This window comes from Oryctolagus cuniculus, chromosome 12 (genome assembly GCF_051225735.1).
Source record: "Oryctolagus cuniculus isolate XC-2025 breed Fujian yellow rabbit chromosome 12, ASM5122573v1, whole genome shotgun sequence".
Taxonomy (NCBI): Eukaryota; Metazoa; Chordata; class Mammalia; order Lagomorpha; family Leporidae; genus Oryctolagus; species Oryctolagus cuniculus.
In genome coordinates this window covers 76,981,411-76,997,808 of record NC_142878.1, presented here as the reverse complement: position 1 = coordinate 76,997,808, position 16,398 = coordinate 76,981,411, and the positions used below count along the sequence as shown (strand labels likewise).

At 36.1% G+C, this 16,398-nt stretch overlaps 1 protein-coding gene across 1 annotated transcript in view; it reads right to left on the bottom strand.

The window, feature by feature from the left end:
- UNC13C (unc-13 homolog C) overlaps nt 1–16,398 on the bottom strand; it is a 645,143-nt gene that overhangs the window by 497,012 nt on the left and 131,733 nt on the right. The window contains exons 2-3 of the mRNA XM_017348010.4: nt 1,735–1,757; nt 1,090–1,154 (exon numbers count right to left, since the gene is read on the bottom strand). Coding sequence (XP_017203499.3) covers nt 1,090–1,154; nt 1,735–1,757 — 88 coding nt within the window. The remainder of the gene's footprint in view (nt 1–1,089; nt 1,155–1,734; nt 1,758–16,398) is intronic.

Genomic DNA, 16,398 nt, shown 5'->3' with positions numbered 1-16,398 from the left:
AACATTTATCCAAAACCTAATGTATACCTCTATGGCTATAGCTAGAAATAAACAAGTAGACAGGTAATAGATAGGCAGACACACAGATAGATAGATGGTATGCAATGCATAAACTTGGTTATACAAATTGCACTTTAAAGCTCTATTACAATACATTTGTTATTTATACCTAAAATAACTTCAAAATTATCTAACAGAATAATTCATTAATAAATTATATGAATATTTTGAAATATTTATATTGCTAAGAAATAATGAAACAAAAGAAATATAGCATAGTGGTTAAGATAATAGACTTTAGAATGAGATTAACTGAGTTTGCATACTGACTAACACTTACTTGCTATATTACTGGAAAGTTTTCTAAGTGTTTTGTGCATTGGTTTTCTTTTTTATAAAATAAAAATCAAAATAGTACTTACCTCATAGGCCACTATAAGGATTAAATGATACAATATTCATGAAACAACTGGTACTTACCAAAAAATTGGTACTAAATTGTTGCTTATATGTTTACATATGGAATGGTCTGGTTCATCTCAAAACGCACAGAGATCAGAATAAAAGCTATGTGTCTTCTGGAACCACAGATGTAGGTATATACGCAAGCACACAGAAGACCTATGAGCATGTAAGTGCAGTGTGTACCCTTGGGGCGTTAAACAGGATGCTATTATTAAATTTTACTTTGTCACATCCATTAAATGTAACATTATGCAACTGTGGAAAATAATGGTATAGCTTATGTTCATTGAGTTATGGATATGGACGGATATTGCACATTTCATTAAGTGCAAACACCTACACCAAAAATTAGCATAACTGTAATAATGTAAATTTATCCACGCAACAGTTGGACTCGTGTATGGAACAATAACATATACAAATAGATCCACAGTGTTAGCAATTTTAGTCATGAGCATGTGTATCATTTTTCTAATAAAAAAGATTATTATGAAAAATGGAAGCAACATTGAGGCTAGATAATTAGACCATCATGAAATATACTACACCCAAATTACATGTTGAGAGCACACAAGCACCATTAAATGAAGGAGTTCATGAGAAAGATCATGAAGTACTACTTACCCACCAAACACCTGCAGAGAAGAGAATTTGGAAGCATCCAAATCACTGCCACTTACTATTCGAGCCTTAAATGAAGAATGAGAGAAAACAAAACAAAACAATCTTTTAGCACAATACCACTGATCATAGACGAATTTGGGACACAGGTCAACTGTACTACACACGTTAACACCTAGTATGACAGATGCTAAGCAGGGTCAGCTCCAAGTCAAAGCTGTGTTTTTGGGAGTGGTGGTTTTGAAACTGGCCGTCAGCACTTCAACAATAGCATTGGCAGAGTCCAGTAAAAATATATCATATTCCACACACGATTTGCCCTTAAAACTTGATATGCACAGTGATGATCATGAATCAGTCAGGAAGGTCATGATTTAGCCAGACTTAAGAACAGATGCTGTGTTTGACCGTAGCAGACCCCTAGGTAGGCAAGAGTAAGCTAAAGTAAGCGCAGCTGGCAAGGTGTAACCTCTTCATAAATGCAACATATCAGGGCACACTTAAAAGACAACCAAAGAATGGAAAGCTGGGATAACATGCACATTTCACAATCGAAACAGAGGAACAAAAACAAGCCTAGTATGTCACAAACAAACATGTACAAAAGACAAGATCCCTCAGGAGGGAAGAAAAAGTATGATTTAAAACCTTTTCATCCACAGAACTGCTATCTGAAAGAGAATCAGGAAAAGAAGGGATGTTAGATGGAGTACTTTTCAAGAAATTATTTAAACATACATATGAACAAGCATTACTGTTACATCGTTTAAAACAAAATGAAAAGAGCTTCAAGGCTGAACCCCAAGGGGATAGGGACAGTCCATCGTCATAATTTAACAAGCAGGAAAACATGACAGAATGCTTGAAAAGTATAAAAGGTGATCACAAGGTTTCATGAAGGACAACACGTGTCATACTATAAAATAATGCAGTTGAATCACAAGTCCTGTGTTCTAACTGGAGCTCTGAAACTTGCTAAACACATTGTACAAACTATAAAATCCTTTGGAGAGGAGACTAGACTACATTCTCAAACTAATTTACCAGTACCTTGCTTAACTGCTTCACAATATTATCGAGAGGATCAACTGAGATCAATACTTATGAAAATAAAACTCAGATGACTATATAAATTTTTTTCTAAAGGAGTTATTTATTTATGGCTTCTCATTTCATAGAAATTGAGAACCAAAAGATGAATCAAACTGAACCCAAGTTACAAATAAGAAAAATGATGCCCACAGGGATAAAGATCACAAAGCAAATGGCAGAGGTCAGACAGACACAAATCCGTGGCTTCCCTGCTGCATCTGCTGCTTTTTTAGATGCATGTTTCAGGTAAGGGGTGGGTGTCCCATCGTCTTCCAGTGCAATCAATCGAAGGGAAATCACAGGGGCAACATTTTCCACTTTAAATTGCTCAGGAACCCTCGTAGGTAGACAACAGAATATTGAATTTTTGTTGTTGTTTGCTCATTTGTTTTGTAAACTCGGGCTTAAATCCATCAGGGTCAAAAGGACATGGTATATTTTTACTTAGCACAGTGCTACTGCTCTCAAATGTATTCAGCTTTGTTTATTAGCACAAAATTGTATACGTGTTGGCAGAACGCTAGAGCCTGGAGCTCTGTTAGTTCAAACCATTGGTGTATGTAGATGAGCTCCACGACATATAGATTTGCCTCAGATCATATAGCTCAATGATGACCCTTATTGATGAAATCTGAAATGTGTTAGAATTCCTGACTCATTATGCATGGATTAAATACCATCACTAGACGTTTCCATGCAAATGTTCCAATATCTCAGAGCTATATATTCAAACATAAAACATAAAATTCACTATATAGTAATAAAAAAATCTTATTTATTATCATACATATTTTAAAGTACTAAGTAAAATATGAGAAATAAAGTCCAGTGTTATTCAGGATAATACACCATATTCAAGATGACTTTATCTCAAGGATGATTTAAAGTTATGAATGACTAATATAATGTTACACATTAATTGCTCAGAAAATATGAACCTGAATTTCACTAGATACCCAAAAATAACTTGATATAATTTCAAAGTTTCAAATAATTTTTAAAACCTAATAAGATATGACAGGAATGGGTATTCCTTAGGTTTAATATGTTCATAGACTCACTTTCAGAATCATAAACTTATATCTAAGATATCAGGGTGCTCCTACCATCATGAAAAGTATAACAAAACTGTTTACTATCACCATTTTATTTCTAGTAACTCTACCCAATATACTAAAACATGAATAGAAATAAACAATATAAATAGAAGTCAGTGTACAAAGTTGTTATTTTCAATAATTATAATTTCATATTCAGAAAACAAAACAAATTCACCTGGCAAACTATACGTGTTAATAAAATAGTTAATAAAGTAACTTTGTATTTGGTTAATATATAAAAAATTAATAACAGTAAAAGGTATTTCTTACATATTAGCAATGACTAGTTTGTAAATTCATTAAGATTAATTTCATATGCCCCACACTAGGGCAGGCATTGTGGCACAATGGGATAAGCTGTATTGTGTGACACTAACATCCCATATTCAAGTGCTGGTTCAAGCCCTGGCTGCTCCACTTACATTCCACCTCCCTAATCATGTGCCTGGGAAGGCCTGGAGGCAACAGTTCGGGGAGTGAATCAACAGATGAAATACCACTTCCTCTCTCTGACTCCGTCTCTCTCTCGCTCTGTGTCACTCTGCCTTTCAAATAAAATAAGTAAATAAATAAATCTTTTAAAAAAACACCCAATATTTGGATGAGTACTTTGTATTCATTCTCCCATTGAAATGCCATCCAGCTCAGCCATCCTATTCAAGAAAACTAATCCTACCAAAGTTGTCAATTACTTTCTCACTGCTAAATCTGTTAATGCCTTGTTTCATTCACTATTCCAATCATTCATTCATACATTCAGTATAGATCTACTAATTATCAATGAATCCTATTGCTCACATTGACTCTTTCTTGTCTCCCTTCTATTTTCTCCCTCTGAAATCTTCTTAGAATACAGATGTGATCATGTTACCATCCTTAAAACCCAGCAATAATAATCATTACTGTCATGAAAAAAAAAAAAAAATCCGAAGCCCATCAGCTTCAGTCTCATGACTCATCATTCTTCATCCACATCCTAAATTTCAGCCATAATTAAATTCCTTAGGTTCTATTCTGTGCCATGCTGTTTGAAATTGGATGTTTCCTTCCTCTGTAACAACCAAAAAACTGCCTGTCATTCCTCCAAAACTGAGCTGAAGCTATCGCCCCCTCTCCTAGAAACTGATCACTGCTCCAGGATCTATGGCCCTCGTTTTGAGGACTGCACACTGAGCACCGCTTTCCATTCATCATCATCTTTTGCCAGTTTCCTCATCCGCAGTTCCGGGTCTGAGTTCTTTGATGATAGTCAGTATTTTAACCCCCTCTTCTGAGCTTGTGCCATATTTCTGCAATGTAGATCACCAGAAATGTTTCCCAAACAGCGAATGAAAAGCTTCACAAGCTACACCACTTTATATTCCCCCCAAAATAGGGAAATATCATTCCATATTCCTCTGATGGGAGGTGAATAATTATCAAAGACTTTACAAAATTAATTGCCAAAATTGTATAAGAATGGCAGACTGTTGTAATTTGAAGTTGACCTAAGTTGACGTGATTTCAAATATAACTGGTAAAACAAATGAAAATATCTAAGACTTTTTAAAAAGAAGTTTATGAGGACAATCAATAAAAATATTAAGAATTTCTAATAGCTGAAACAGTATGATCCTGCTAAAACAATATATTTAAAAATCAGTGAAATATAAATGTGACTAGAAAATCTTTAATCAATAACCAAGAAGACATATTTTTATCAAAGAAAAAGAAAAGCACTGATTAGTATTAGTGGTTAGACAGGGTATAAGAATTGTAATATTCGTTTGTATTCTCGACTTATACAAAGTTCCACATGTGTTAAAGAATTAAATACAAAATAATTAGAGAAAAAATGAAAAATAGTACTTACTAAAACTGTGGAATGAGAGGTAGGTTCAAATTTAAAGGTCATAGAAAATTCATAAATTTGAATACAATAAGCATGAATATCCAACTTATTAAAACTGCTCCTAATCTTACGATAAAGTTAGCAGAGTAGGATCGAGATTTTAACTTTAATGGTGTCAAAAAATAGTTCCCAAGGTTCTTGAGGATATCATGAATCAAACACTGTAACACAAAGTTAATGGAAGTGAAAATTATCATCAAAGTCACAGAAAAGCTCTAGCTATCTCTATTATTTTTGATAAATAACCTTTTTAAGAAAGTGATGCTGAGAGATTATTTGTATTAATGGATGAAATGTGCCCTTCTGAAATTCTTAGGTTAAAGTCCAAATGCTTGGTATCTCAGAATGTGGCTTGGTTTGAGGGCAGAGGATTGTTGCAGGTGTAACTGGCTAAAATAAAGTTATACTAGAGTAGATTGTGGTCTAAATATACTGTGATTAGCATAGCATAAACAGGAGAAATGTGGAGAGAACACCATGTAAAGACTGCAGTTGCTCCACAAGCCAAGCCACTAACAAAAGTTAGGCTTTTTTCACTTTTGTTTCTTTTTATTAAAAAATATTTTTGACAGACAAAAATTGTCCATATTTATGGGACACTATGTGATGTTCTGAGATTACATACACATACATATGTACATATAATCTCTATATAATCATACATACATTGTACAATATGTAATCAGGGTAAATGTATCTATCTCTTCAAATGTTTAACATTTCTTTATGGTGAAAACCTCCAAAGTTCTATCTTCCATTTTGTTTATTAAATAGAGGAATATACAGTATATTGACATTACTTGTAGTCGCCCTACTGAGCTACAGAATCTGCTGGTTCACTCTCAAACAGCCGTAACAGTCAAAGGTGGGCCGATATGAAACCAGGAGCTTTTTCCAGGTCTTCCACATGGATGCAGGGGCCCAAGCACTTGGGCCATGCTCCACTGCTTTCTCAGGCCATAGCAAAGAGCTAGATTGGAAGAGGAGCAGCTGAGACAGGAACTGGCACCCCTTTGGCAAGTTGGCACCACAGCCAGAGGCTTAGCCTACTTTGCCACAGTGCCAGCCCCTCAATTTTTTTTATAATCATAAGTTTAACCCTACAAATCTGTTCCTTTTATATAAATAAAAAAAAGATTTGTTGTGTTGACTTTTAAAAATGCTAGCAAATCCAATTTAACAATGTATTTAAAATATCATATATTAAGATCCAGTTGGATTTATCTCTGGGATGCAAGACTGGTACAGCTTACACAAATCTACAGATATAATACACAACATTAACACAACAAAGGACAAAAATTACATGATTATCTCAATAAGTGGAGGAAAGTATTTGGCAAAACAACATGCTGTAAATCTAAAAATGCTCAATTTTTATTTTTTATTTTTATTTTTATTTTTATTTTTTGACAGGCAGAGTGGACAGTGAGAGAGAGACTAAAAATGCTCAAAAAATTAGTTATAGAAGGAATGGATTTTAAAATAAGAAAAGCGTATATAAAATTCACAGTTAACTGAGCAGTGAAAAGCTGAAAACTTGTCTTAGGAGATTGGAATTAAGACACTCTTACTATTTCTGTTCAACAAAGTACTAGAAGTATTAGCCAGAGCAAACAGACTAGAAAAGAAATCACATTTAAATTGCAGAGGAAGTTGTTAAATTCTCTCTGTGTGGAAGTGGCATGCTTATATATATATAATAAAACCCAAAGACTCCAGAAAAAAATTCTTAATATAAAAAAGTAATGTGACAAGGTAAAAAAAAAAAACTTATTAAAATCAACAGCTTTTCTGTATATTACATGATTCTATATATTACATGATTACTTAAATATTTACCATATATGGGTGAAATGGTAATTTTTCCTTTCATTTATTGTTTATAGTCATTGTCTATATTCCCATAAACTAGGATCTTTTTGCTTTTTAGTTGTTAAACTTCTTATTTAGTGAATTATTAAACCTTTTTGCTGTAATATAAATTTAAAATATGTTATCTCAAAAGCACATTGAATCTAAAAAACTAATTAAAAATTAAAATAAAAATTCTTAAAAAAGAAAATCAAAGGAACATTGCCATTTACAATAGCTTTAAAGAGAGTAAAGTACCTGGATATAAATTAAACCACAGGGATGAACGATCTATACACCAAAATCTGTAAAACTACACTGAAAACTATTACAAGATTTATGAAATTTGAGAAAAATCCCAATAAGCAGAAAGATACCCAGAGTTTACAGATTAAAAGAATATAGACAGTCCCTAACTTATGATTTTGCAAGAGTGACAAGCATTCAGCACAAAGTGTACTTCATTTGATTCTGCTCTGCTCCCAGGCTAGGGATATGGGGTACAATACACAATTGTGATACTGGGCAAGGAAGCCCCAGCTCCCAGTTAGCCACATATCAGTAATAAATGATAGTACACTATGCTGTTAACCTGTGGGTTTGTTAGGTTAGCATACTAAACACATTTTTAATTTGTCATATTTTTAGTTTCTGATGGTCTCCTTGGGCCATAATCCCAATATACATCCAGGAGAACCTGCGTCATTACAATGTTCATGCTATGCAAAGTGATTGGCAGATTGAGTGTAATCTCCCTCCAGATTACATTTTAGACACATACATACACAGAAGCAATTCAAAAGTTTATGTGAAACCACAAAAACATCCTACAGAGAAAGCGATCTGCAGACCGAAGAACAAAGCTGGAGTCATCATGTATCCTATATTCAAACTATATGACAAGGCTTCAGAAACCAAACAATTTGATACTTGCATAAATGCAGAACCACAGAGCAATGGAACAGATTTAGAGATCCCAGAAATAAACCTAGGTGCATATGGTCACCTAATCTTTGATACGGGTGCCAAGACTACCAAATGCAGGAAGGATAGACTCTGCAATAAATGGTGGTGGGGAGATGGAATACATAGAAAGGAATACAATTGTGCTGTTATCTTATTATGCCATAAAGGAAAATTAATGCAAAATAAAGAGTTGGCCGTAAAACCTAAAACCAAAAAAATCCTAGAAGACAACTTAGAAAGGTAAAAAAAAAAAAAAAAAAAAAAAAAAACCTTGGCAATGATCTTGGCAATGATTTTTTTGGATATGACATCAGAAGCACAGCCAACAAAAGCAAAATAAGGAGATAGAAGGAGCTTTGCCAAACTAAAAAGCTCTGCATAGCAAAGGAAATAATAATTTAAAAGAAAGGGAATGCAGCATAAAGGATCGTGAGAAATATTTGCACACCATATATCTCATTAGGGATCCATATCACATAATTCTTACTAGTCAATCAGACTTCAATTAAAAAACAAATAAAAATGATACAATAAGAGGCTGCCATATTACTTTAGAAGTAGTGTGATACAAATATAAAACAAATACATTTATAGAATCATGTAAGTATGTTTATACATATACAAATGTATATGTATATATAACAAACATGCAAACACAAAGGCTTTGTTCCTTGATGAATTTTGTCTTTTACTGCACATAGTGTAGCTTGTGCCTAAACGTTGCTTTCAGTCTCCTCTGTCTGGAAAATCAGATCATTTCATAACAAGGCAACTTTGCAGTTCAGTGACTTAAATGTCATCAACGCACAGCCCTGGTGCATTCATCTACTTCATAGGAGAATTTGCCATAAAAATGTGATTAAAGTGAGGTTCTAGTGGCTATCCATTTTCAGTGTCCCAAATTTCATGAACTAGGTATTTTAGATAAAACTGATAAAATATTTACCAGTGGAACAACATTATTCTATTGAATCACACTCAAGAGGGGTATAAAATGCTAACATCTTGAGTATACAGGAGTGCATAGAATATATGTGTATCTCGTGAGTTTAGATCCATCAGAGGTTCTTATCTGCACACCCCCAAGAGGAAATTTGAACATGATCTGAAGCAATGTTATCTCCCTCCACTTCAGTGTTCCTTCATATATAAATTAAATATGAAAATTTGAGCAGCATTCATCTAGGAATCTAGCTACAAATTCCAAGGTTCTGTTTCAATATGTGCAGTGATGTTCTCGCAAACAAGGAATACATATGCACCAATTATTCCCAAAAAGAACTATGTAACATTCATCCTAAATGCCTAAATTTGATCCATATGTACCAATGTACAACTTCTAAGACAAAAGTTGAAACTATTGTGTTTCTTTGCTTGATATTTTATCTACACTATAAGATACTTTCTGAAGGAAGATTGGATGGAAGAGATTTCTAAGTTTGTAAATAACTTGATTTCTATCCCATCTACAATATGAATCCCCTTAAACTTCTCTGCTCTGAAATACTTCATAATAACATCAGTCCCTCACTAGTGATACAATTGTTCTCTGGAAGCAGTTTTGCTTTATATACCACCACCAAACACACACACACACTCACACTCACATATACACACATGACTACACACACACTCACACTCACATATACACACATGACTATAAAAAGGTATGTAGTGGGGCCAGCACCGTGGTGTAACCAGTAAAGCCACCACCTGCAGTGCTGGCATCCCATATAGGTGCTGCTTCAAGTCCTGGCTGCTCCACTTCCAATCCAGCTCTCTGCTATGGCCTGGGAAAGCAGTGGAAGATGGTTCAAGTCCTTGGGCCCCTGCACCTGCATGGGAAACTAGGAAGAAGCTCCTGGCTCCAGGCTTCAGATCAGCCCGGCTTTGGACATTGTAGTCATTTGGAGAGTGAACCAGCAGATGGAAGACCTTGCTCTCTCTATAACTCTGCCTTTTAAATAAATAAAATTTTAAAAAATGTATGTAGTATGCCTGAGAAAGTCATCACAGAAGAGCTGAGAACAGTGCAGAGGATAATCATTAACATAATGAGCTGTCATTACGTTTTGTAAATTACCTACTATATGCTGGCAAGTCTACAAATCAGTTTATAACCTGCACTTTAATTGAATTATTTCATTTGTCTTCTAAGCTAGCAACATTCATTACACGCTGCCAGTACAGAGGAAGCACTTCTCCATTGCACAAATTGCAGATGTATTTCTGGATACAGCTGTGTGGGAACAAGAGATTAATTTCTCTTACATTTCTCTTACACTTCTGATTGCTCACTTATGCCTGGAGGTAACCTGAAATATTGAGTCAAAATGACAGTATGACATATAAGGATATTCGAAAGAAATGAATGAAGTGATATGGAAACACAAAAGAGATATTCCCCAACAATTCAGCCAGAGAAGACATAGGATGCCGGAAGCATTTGTGGGGGAGATAGGTCGTGAATACTTGCTTCTCATGTATAAAAAGGTAGTCTTGGCAGAGGGAACAGAATTTGAAAAGGCTTTGGATCCTGGAAGTAGAGTACTAAAAATTGAGACACGATAGTGTGACATTTGAATGACAGGAAACGAAAGGTCAAAAAAAAAAAAAAAAGATTCGTAGAATGAGAGTCTTTCATTATTAAGGAATATAAATTATACTTTAATTGCAATGTACAATCTCAGAATGTTTTCAAACAAGAGAATGACATAAACATGGATAGGATTTTATTTTTTGTTTTTAGAAATCAAGTCTAGTTCTCTGGACAATCATCCTGAATAAGATGATACAGAAGGTTTCTGCCCTCTAGTCCATATGTAACACATTTCCATACATACATACAAAGGCTGGCCAGTGCCCCAGCTTACTAGGCTAATCCTCCACCTGTGGCGCCGGCACCCCGGGTTCTAGTCCTGGTTGGGGTGCCAGATTCTGTCACGGTTGCTCCTCTTCCAGTCCAGCTCTCTGCTGTAGCCCGGGAGTGCAGTGGAGGATGGCCTAGGTCCTTGAGCCCTGCACCCGCATGGGAGACCAGGAGGAAGCACCTGGTTCCTGGTTTGGATCTGAGCAGTGTGCTGGCGGCAACACGCCAGCCATAGCGGCCACTTGGGGGTGAACCAATGGAAAAAAGAAGACCTTTCTCTCTGTCTCTCTCTCTCACTGCTAACTCTGCCTGTTAAAAATAAATAAATAGAATAAAAATAAAAAAATACATACAAAGGCTGATAACATAATTCTTAAAACTTTATTTATTTATTTGACAGGTAGAGTTATAGACAGTGAGAGAGAGAGAGACAGAAAGGTCTTCCTTCCGTTGGTTCACCCCCCAAATGGCCGCTACGACCGGCGCCGCTGTGGCAGGTGCACCGCGCTGATCCAAAGCTAGGAGCCAGGTGCTTCTCCTGGTCTCCCATGTGGGTGCAGGGCCCAAGCACTTGGGCCATCCTCCACTGCACTCCCGGGCCACAGCAGAGAGCTGGCCTGGAAGAGGGGCAACTGGGACTAAAACCCGGCACCTATATGGGATGCTGGCACTGCAGGCGGAGGATTAACCAAGTGAGCCATGGCGCTGGCCCCAAAACTTTAAACTTTATCTGATTTCATAAACAAAAACACAATTTCCCAATCACCACAAATGAAGTAGCAATTCAAAACCAATAGTGAGTTAAGAGAATATCAAATTTTCATAGAGTTGGTGGACTATTTCATTCATTCATTCATCCTTTCATTCATTCACCAGCCATCACGTCACCTCTAAGTGTTAAGCATCATGCAAAGGACTTGGAATGAAACTCTTAAAAATAAAGATAAGCATCACTTCTCCTCATGGAAGTTTTATATTACAGGCAAATCCACCTAACAAAATCTCTGCATAACAAAAGCTAAAATTCTCTGTGGCTACCTAAAGAATATAGCATAAACGCACTCATATAATATAAATGAAGATAAGAATTATACATGAGAATGGATCAGTAATAAAGAAATAGTCTGTCCATTTAGGGCCATGCATGCAAAAGACTTACCCATGGAAAATAGGCATCTCAAGCCTGCACAAAAACATGTAGGGGTTCAGAATTCACACCAAACTCAAATGCATTCATTTTTTTCAACATCCCTTCTTGAGAAAAATCTTAAAAATGAAGGATACGGGGCCGGCGCCACGGCGCAGTGAGTTGATCCTCTGCCTGTGGTGCCGGCAACCCATATGGGCGCCGGTTCTAGTCCCGGCTGCTCCTCTTCCAGTCCAGCTCTCTGCTGTGGCCTGGAAAGGCAGTGGAGGATGGCCCAAATGCTTGGGCCCTGCACCCGCGTGGGAGAGCAGGAAGAAACACTTGGCTCCTGGCTTCGGATTGGCGTAGCTCTGGCCGTGGCGGCCATTTGGGGAGTGAACCAATGGAGGGAAGACCTTTCTTTATTTCGCTGTCTCTCCTTCTCACTGTCTATAACTCTACCTCTCAAATAAATAAATAAAATCTTTAAAAAAACGAAGGATACAATGAATGAATTATAATTATGTATGAACCATTTCACAGACAAAACATACTAAATGGAGAAAAACCAAAATCATCTAAGACAAGGAATAAGACATGGATTCTACTGCCACCAATCTTATTCAACATAATATCAGAAATCTTACACAGAACACTAAGGAAAGAGAACTAAATAAAGGACATCGAAACATGGAAGGAAGAAATAATACTCCTGGTAGTAGATGATATGATTCTATATAGAAAAAAAAATCAAAAGATCTTAAAAAACTGTCAGAGCAATCAATGAATTCAGGAAGACTCCAGAATACAAAGTAAACATTTACAAGTCAATATTGTTATAAAATGGTAATGCAAATACTGAGGAAGAAATTTAAAAATCTGTCCAAATCACAAGAGCTATAAAATAAATAAAATGTCTTGGAATAATTTTAATAAAGAAAGTGAATGATCTATCCAATGAAATTTAGAAAACATAGGTGAAAGAAACTGAAGAAAACTTTTAAAAAATTAAATGTAGGGGCTGGCGCTATGGTGTAGCAGATAAAGCCGCTGCCTGCCACGCCGGCATCCCATATGGGTTCAAGTTCTAGCTGCTCCACTGCCGATCCAGCTCTCTGCTAGGGCCTGGGAAAGCAGTAGAAGATGGCCCAAGTGCTTGGGCCCCTGCGTCGGCGTGGGAGGCCCAGAGGAAGCTCCTGGCTCCTGGCCCTTGGGGTCAGCTGGAGAGTGAACCAGTGGATGGAAGACCTCTCTCTCTCTCTCTCTCTCTCTCTGCCTCTCCTTCTCTCTGTGTGTAACTCTGACTTTTAAATAAATAAATAAATCTTTTAAAAAAATGAAATGTAAATAGATTCCATGTTCAAGCTTTAAAAGAACTAATATTGTTAAAATACCTATAATACTGCAAGTAATTTACAGATTCCACACAAGCCTCTCAAAGGAGAAAGGACATTGTTCACAGAAATACAAGAGTCCTAAAACGCATATGGAGAACAAAAGGTTCCCAAACAGCCAAATCAATCCTGAACAAAAAGAAGGAAGCTGGAAGTATTTTGCACCTGACTGTGGTAACCAAAACAGTATTGTAATGGCATAAAAACAGACATTTAGATCTATGGGAAAGCATAGAGAACCTGAAAATAAATTCACCTTTTATAACTGTTTTGTTTTATAAAGACTGAAAAGCTTGTTTCAATAAATGATGACTGGAAAACACTATCCACACTCAGAAAATTAAATTAGACCACTCTCTTCATAGAAAAATCAACTTAAAATACATCAAAGAATTAAGGAATAGACCAACAATTATGAAACTTCTAGAAGAAAACTTCAGAAAAATGCTTCAGGACTTTGGTCTGGGCAAGCAATTTTTGGATATGACCCAAAAAATGCAAGGCAACAAAAATAGACAAATGGGATTATATCAAACTAGAAAACATCCACACAACAAAAAAAATAATCAATACAACAAAACCAGTTTGCAGAATGTGAGAAAATATCATCAAGCTATTCAACTGACAAGGGATTAATATCCAAAATACATGTAAGTAACTCAAACATTCAGTATCAAAAGCAAAAAGTTTAATTAAAATGTGGAAATGTCTTTTTCTTCTCAAAAGAAAATCAAATGTCCAACACATGCATGAAAAAATGTTCAACACAAGTAATCAGGAAATGCAAATTAAAAGCACAGAGAGACACACTTTGACACAGTTATGATGCTGTTATTTAGAAAAGAAAAAAAAAATGTATGGTTGTGAAGATGGTGGGAATGTAAATTAGCCATTATGGAAAACAGTGTGGTGGTGCCTTAAATACTAGAAACAGGCTGCAGATGACATGTCATGGTGGGCTAAGCTACCACTTTTGCTACCACTATCCCGTAACAGAGTGTTGCTACTTATCCTGGCTGTTCTACTGCTGATTCACTGCCTGCTTATGTGCCTGGGAAAGTACCAGAAGATGGCCCAAGTGTCTGGGCTCCTGACTCCTTTGTGGGAGACCTGGATGAAGCTCCTGGCTCCTGAGTTTAGCCTGGCCTATCTCTGGCTGTTGTGGCCATTTGGGGAATGAGCCGGTGCATGGAAGATCTCTTTCTGTCTCTCCCTCTCTCTTGCCTTTGAAATTTTTCAAATAAATAGATAAATTATTCTTTTTTTTTTTTGACAGATAGAGTTAGACAGTGTGAGAGAGAGAGACAGAGAGAAAGGTCTTCCTTTTCTGTTGGTTCACCCCCAAAATGGCCGCTATGCCCGGCGTGCTGCGCTGATCCAAAGCCAGGAGCCAGGTGCTTCCTCCTGGTGTCCCACATGGGTGCAGGGCCCAAGCACTTGGGCCATCCTCCACTGCCTTCCCAGGCCACAGCAGAGAGCTGGACTGGAAGAGGAGCAGCCGGAACTAGAACCCAGCACCCATATGGGACGCCAGCACCGCAGGCGGAGGATTAGCCAAGTGAGCCATGGCACCGGCCCTGATAAATTATTCTTTAGAAAACTAGAAACATAACGATCTAGCATTTCCCACTACTTGATATGTATGCAAAGGAATGAAATTGGTATATAGAAGAAATATCCACACTATATTCATTGCAACTCTATTCATAATGATCAAGTTATTAAATCTCCCTTGGTGAAGATTGATTGATAAAGATAATGTGATGAACATACACAACTGAAAAAAAATTCAGCCATGTAAAACAATGAAATTCTGTCATTCCCAATAGCATGGATGGAACTGGAGGGCATTGTTAAGTATAAACCAGGCTTAAAGAAACAAATGGAGTTCTCACTCATATGTTTAAAAAGGGTCATGTCACAGAAATAGAGGATAGTGGTTATGAGTTCCAGGCAAGAGCAGGATGGTTAACAGATGCAGGCATACACTTGGATAGGAAGAATCATTTCCAATGTTCTATAGCACAGGATAATTATGGTTGACAACAATTAATTGCATCTTTGAAAACAGCTGGTATAGAGGATTTTGAATTTTCCCTACACAAAGGAATGAGGTGGTGAATATGGCAATTACTCTAATCTGATGATTATACATTGTATAAATGCACTAATTTGTCACACTATACATCTAAATATCTAAAATCACTGTATCGATTAAACATAATAGAAAAATTTAACAAACCAATAATTACTAAGAAAATTGAAACATTAGTAATATTTTCCCTAGAAAGAATATGAGATAGTTTTTAAGGTAAGTTTTATTAACTCTTTGTGAGACATATAATCCCACTGTAATACAAATTTAATTATAGATGTAGAATGGGCACAGAAACACACACACACACATACACACATAATTTCCTAATGCTGAAACTGAAACAAGAAAAGGATAGTACATGAAAAAACTATATACCAGTATCATAGGTAACAAAATGCTAAATGAAATTTTAATGTGGCATGTACATGTAGTAAATGTGTACACATTCAGCAAAACTGTATTTACCTGAGTTAAAATAGTGCTTTAACAGCCTAAAATGTATTAATTTCTGTTACTAGAAAAAAAATACATAAACCTACTCTTCCTATTATTTTCATAAAATACAGCTAAAACGTCTAGATAGTATGTATAAAACAAACATAAGACACTTCGAAAACTGGGATACAAGAGGGCAAACTGCCTAGACATCTCAGGAAACAAAGTCTGAACTTCCACTCTAAAACAAGATGGTATATTCGACTCTTAAAAAGGTTTCCAAATTTCCCAATTTGGGGGAAAATAAAAGGTCACAATCAAATCTGTGGGAAAAGTTGAGTAAAGCACAGAAAAGGTAATCTCAAAGAAATTTATGCCCAAACACATTACCATCAAATGTCAATAGAAGCAAGGAAAAATGTCAGAAGCATCCAGAGAGAAATACCACATAACCGTAGAGGGAAAGAAGCTTGCATGCAATGGTTTT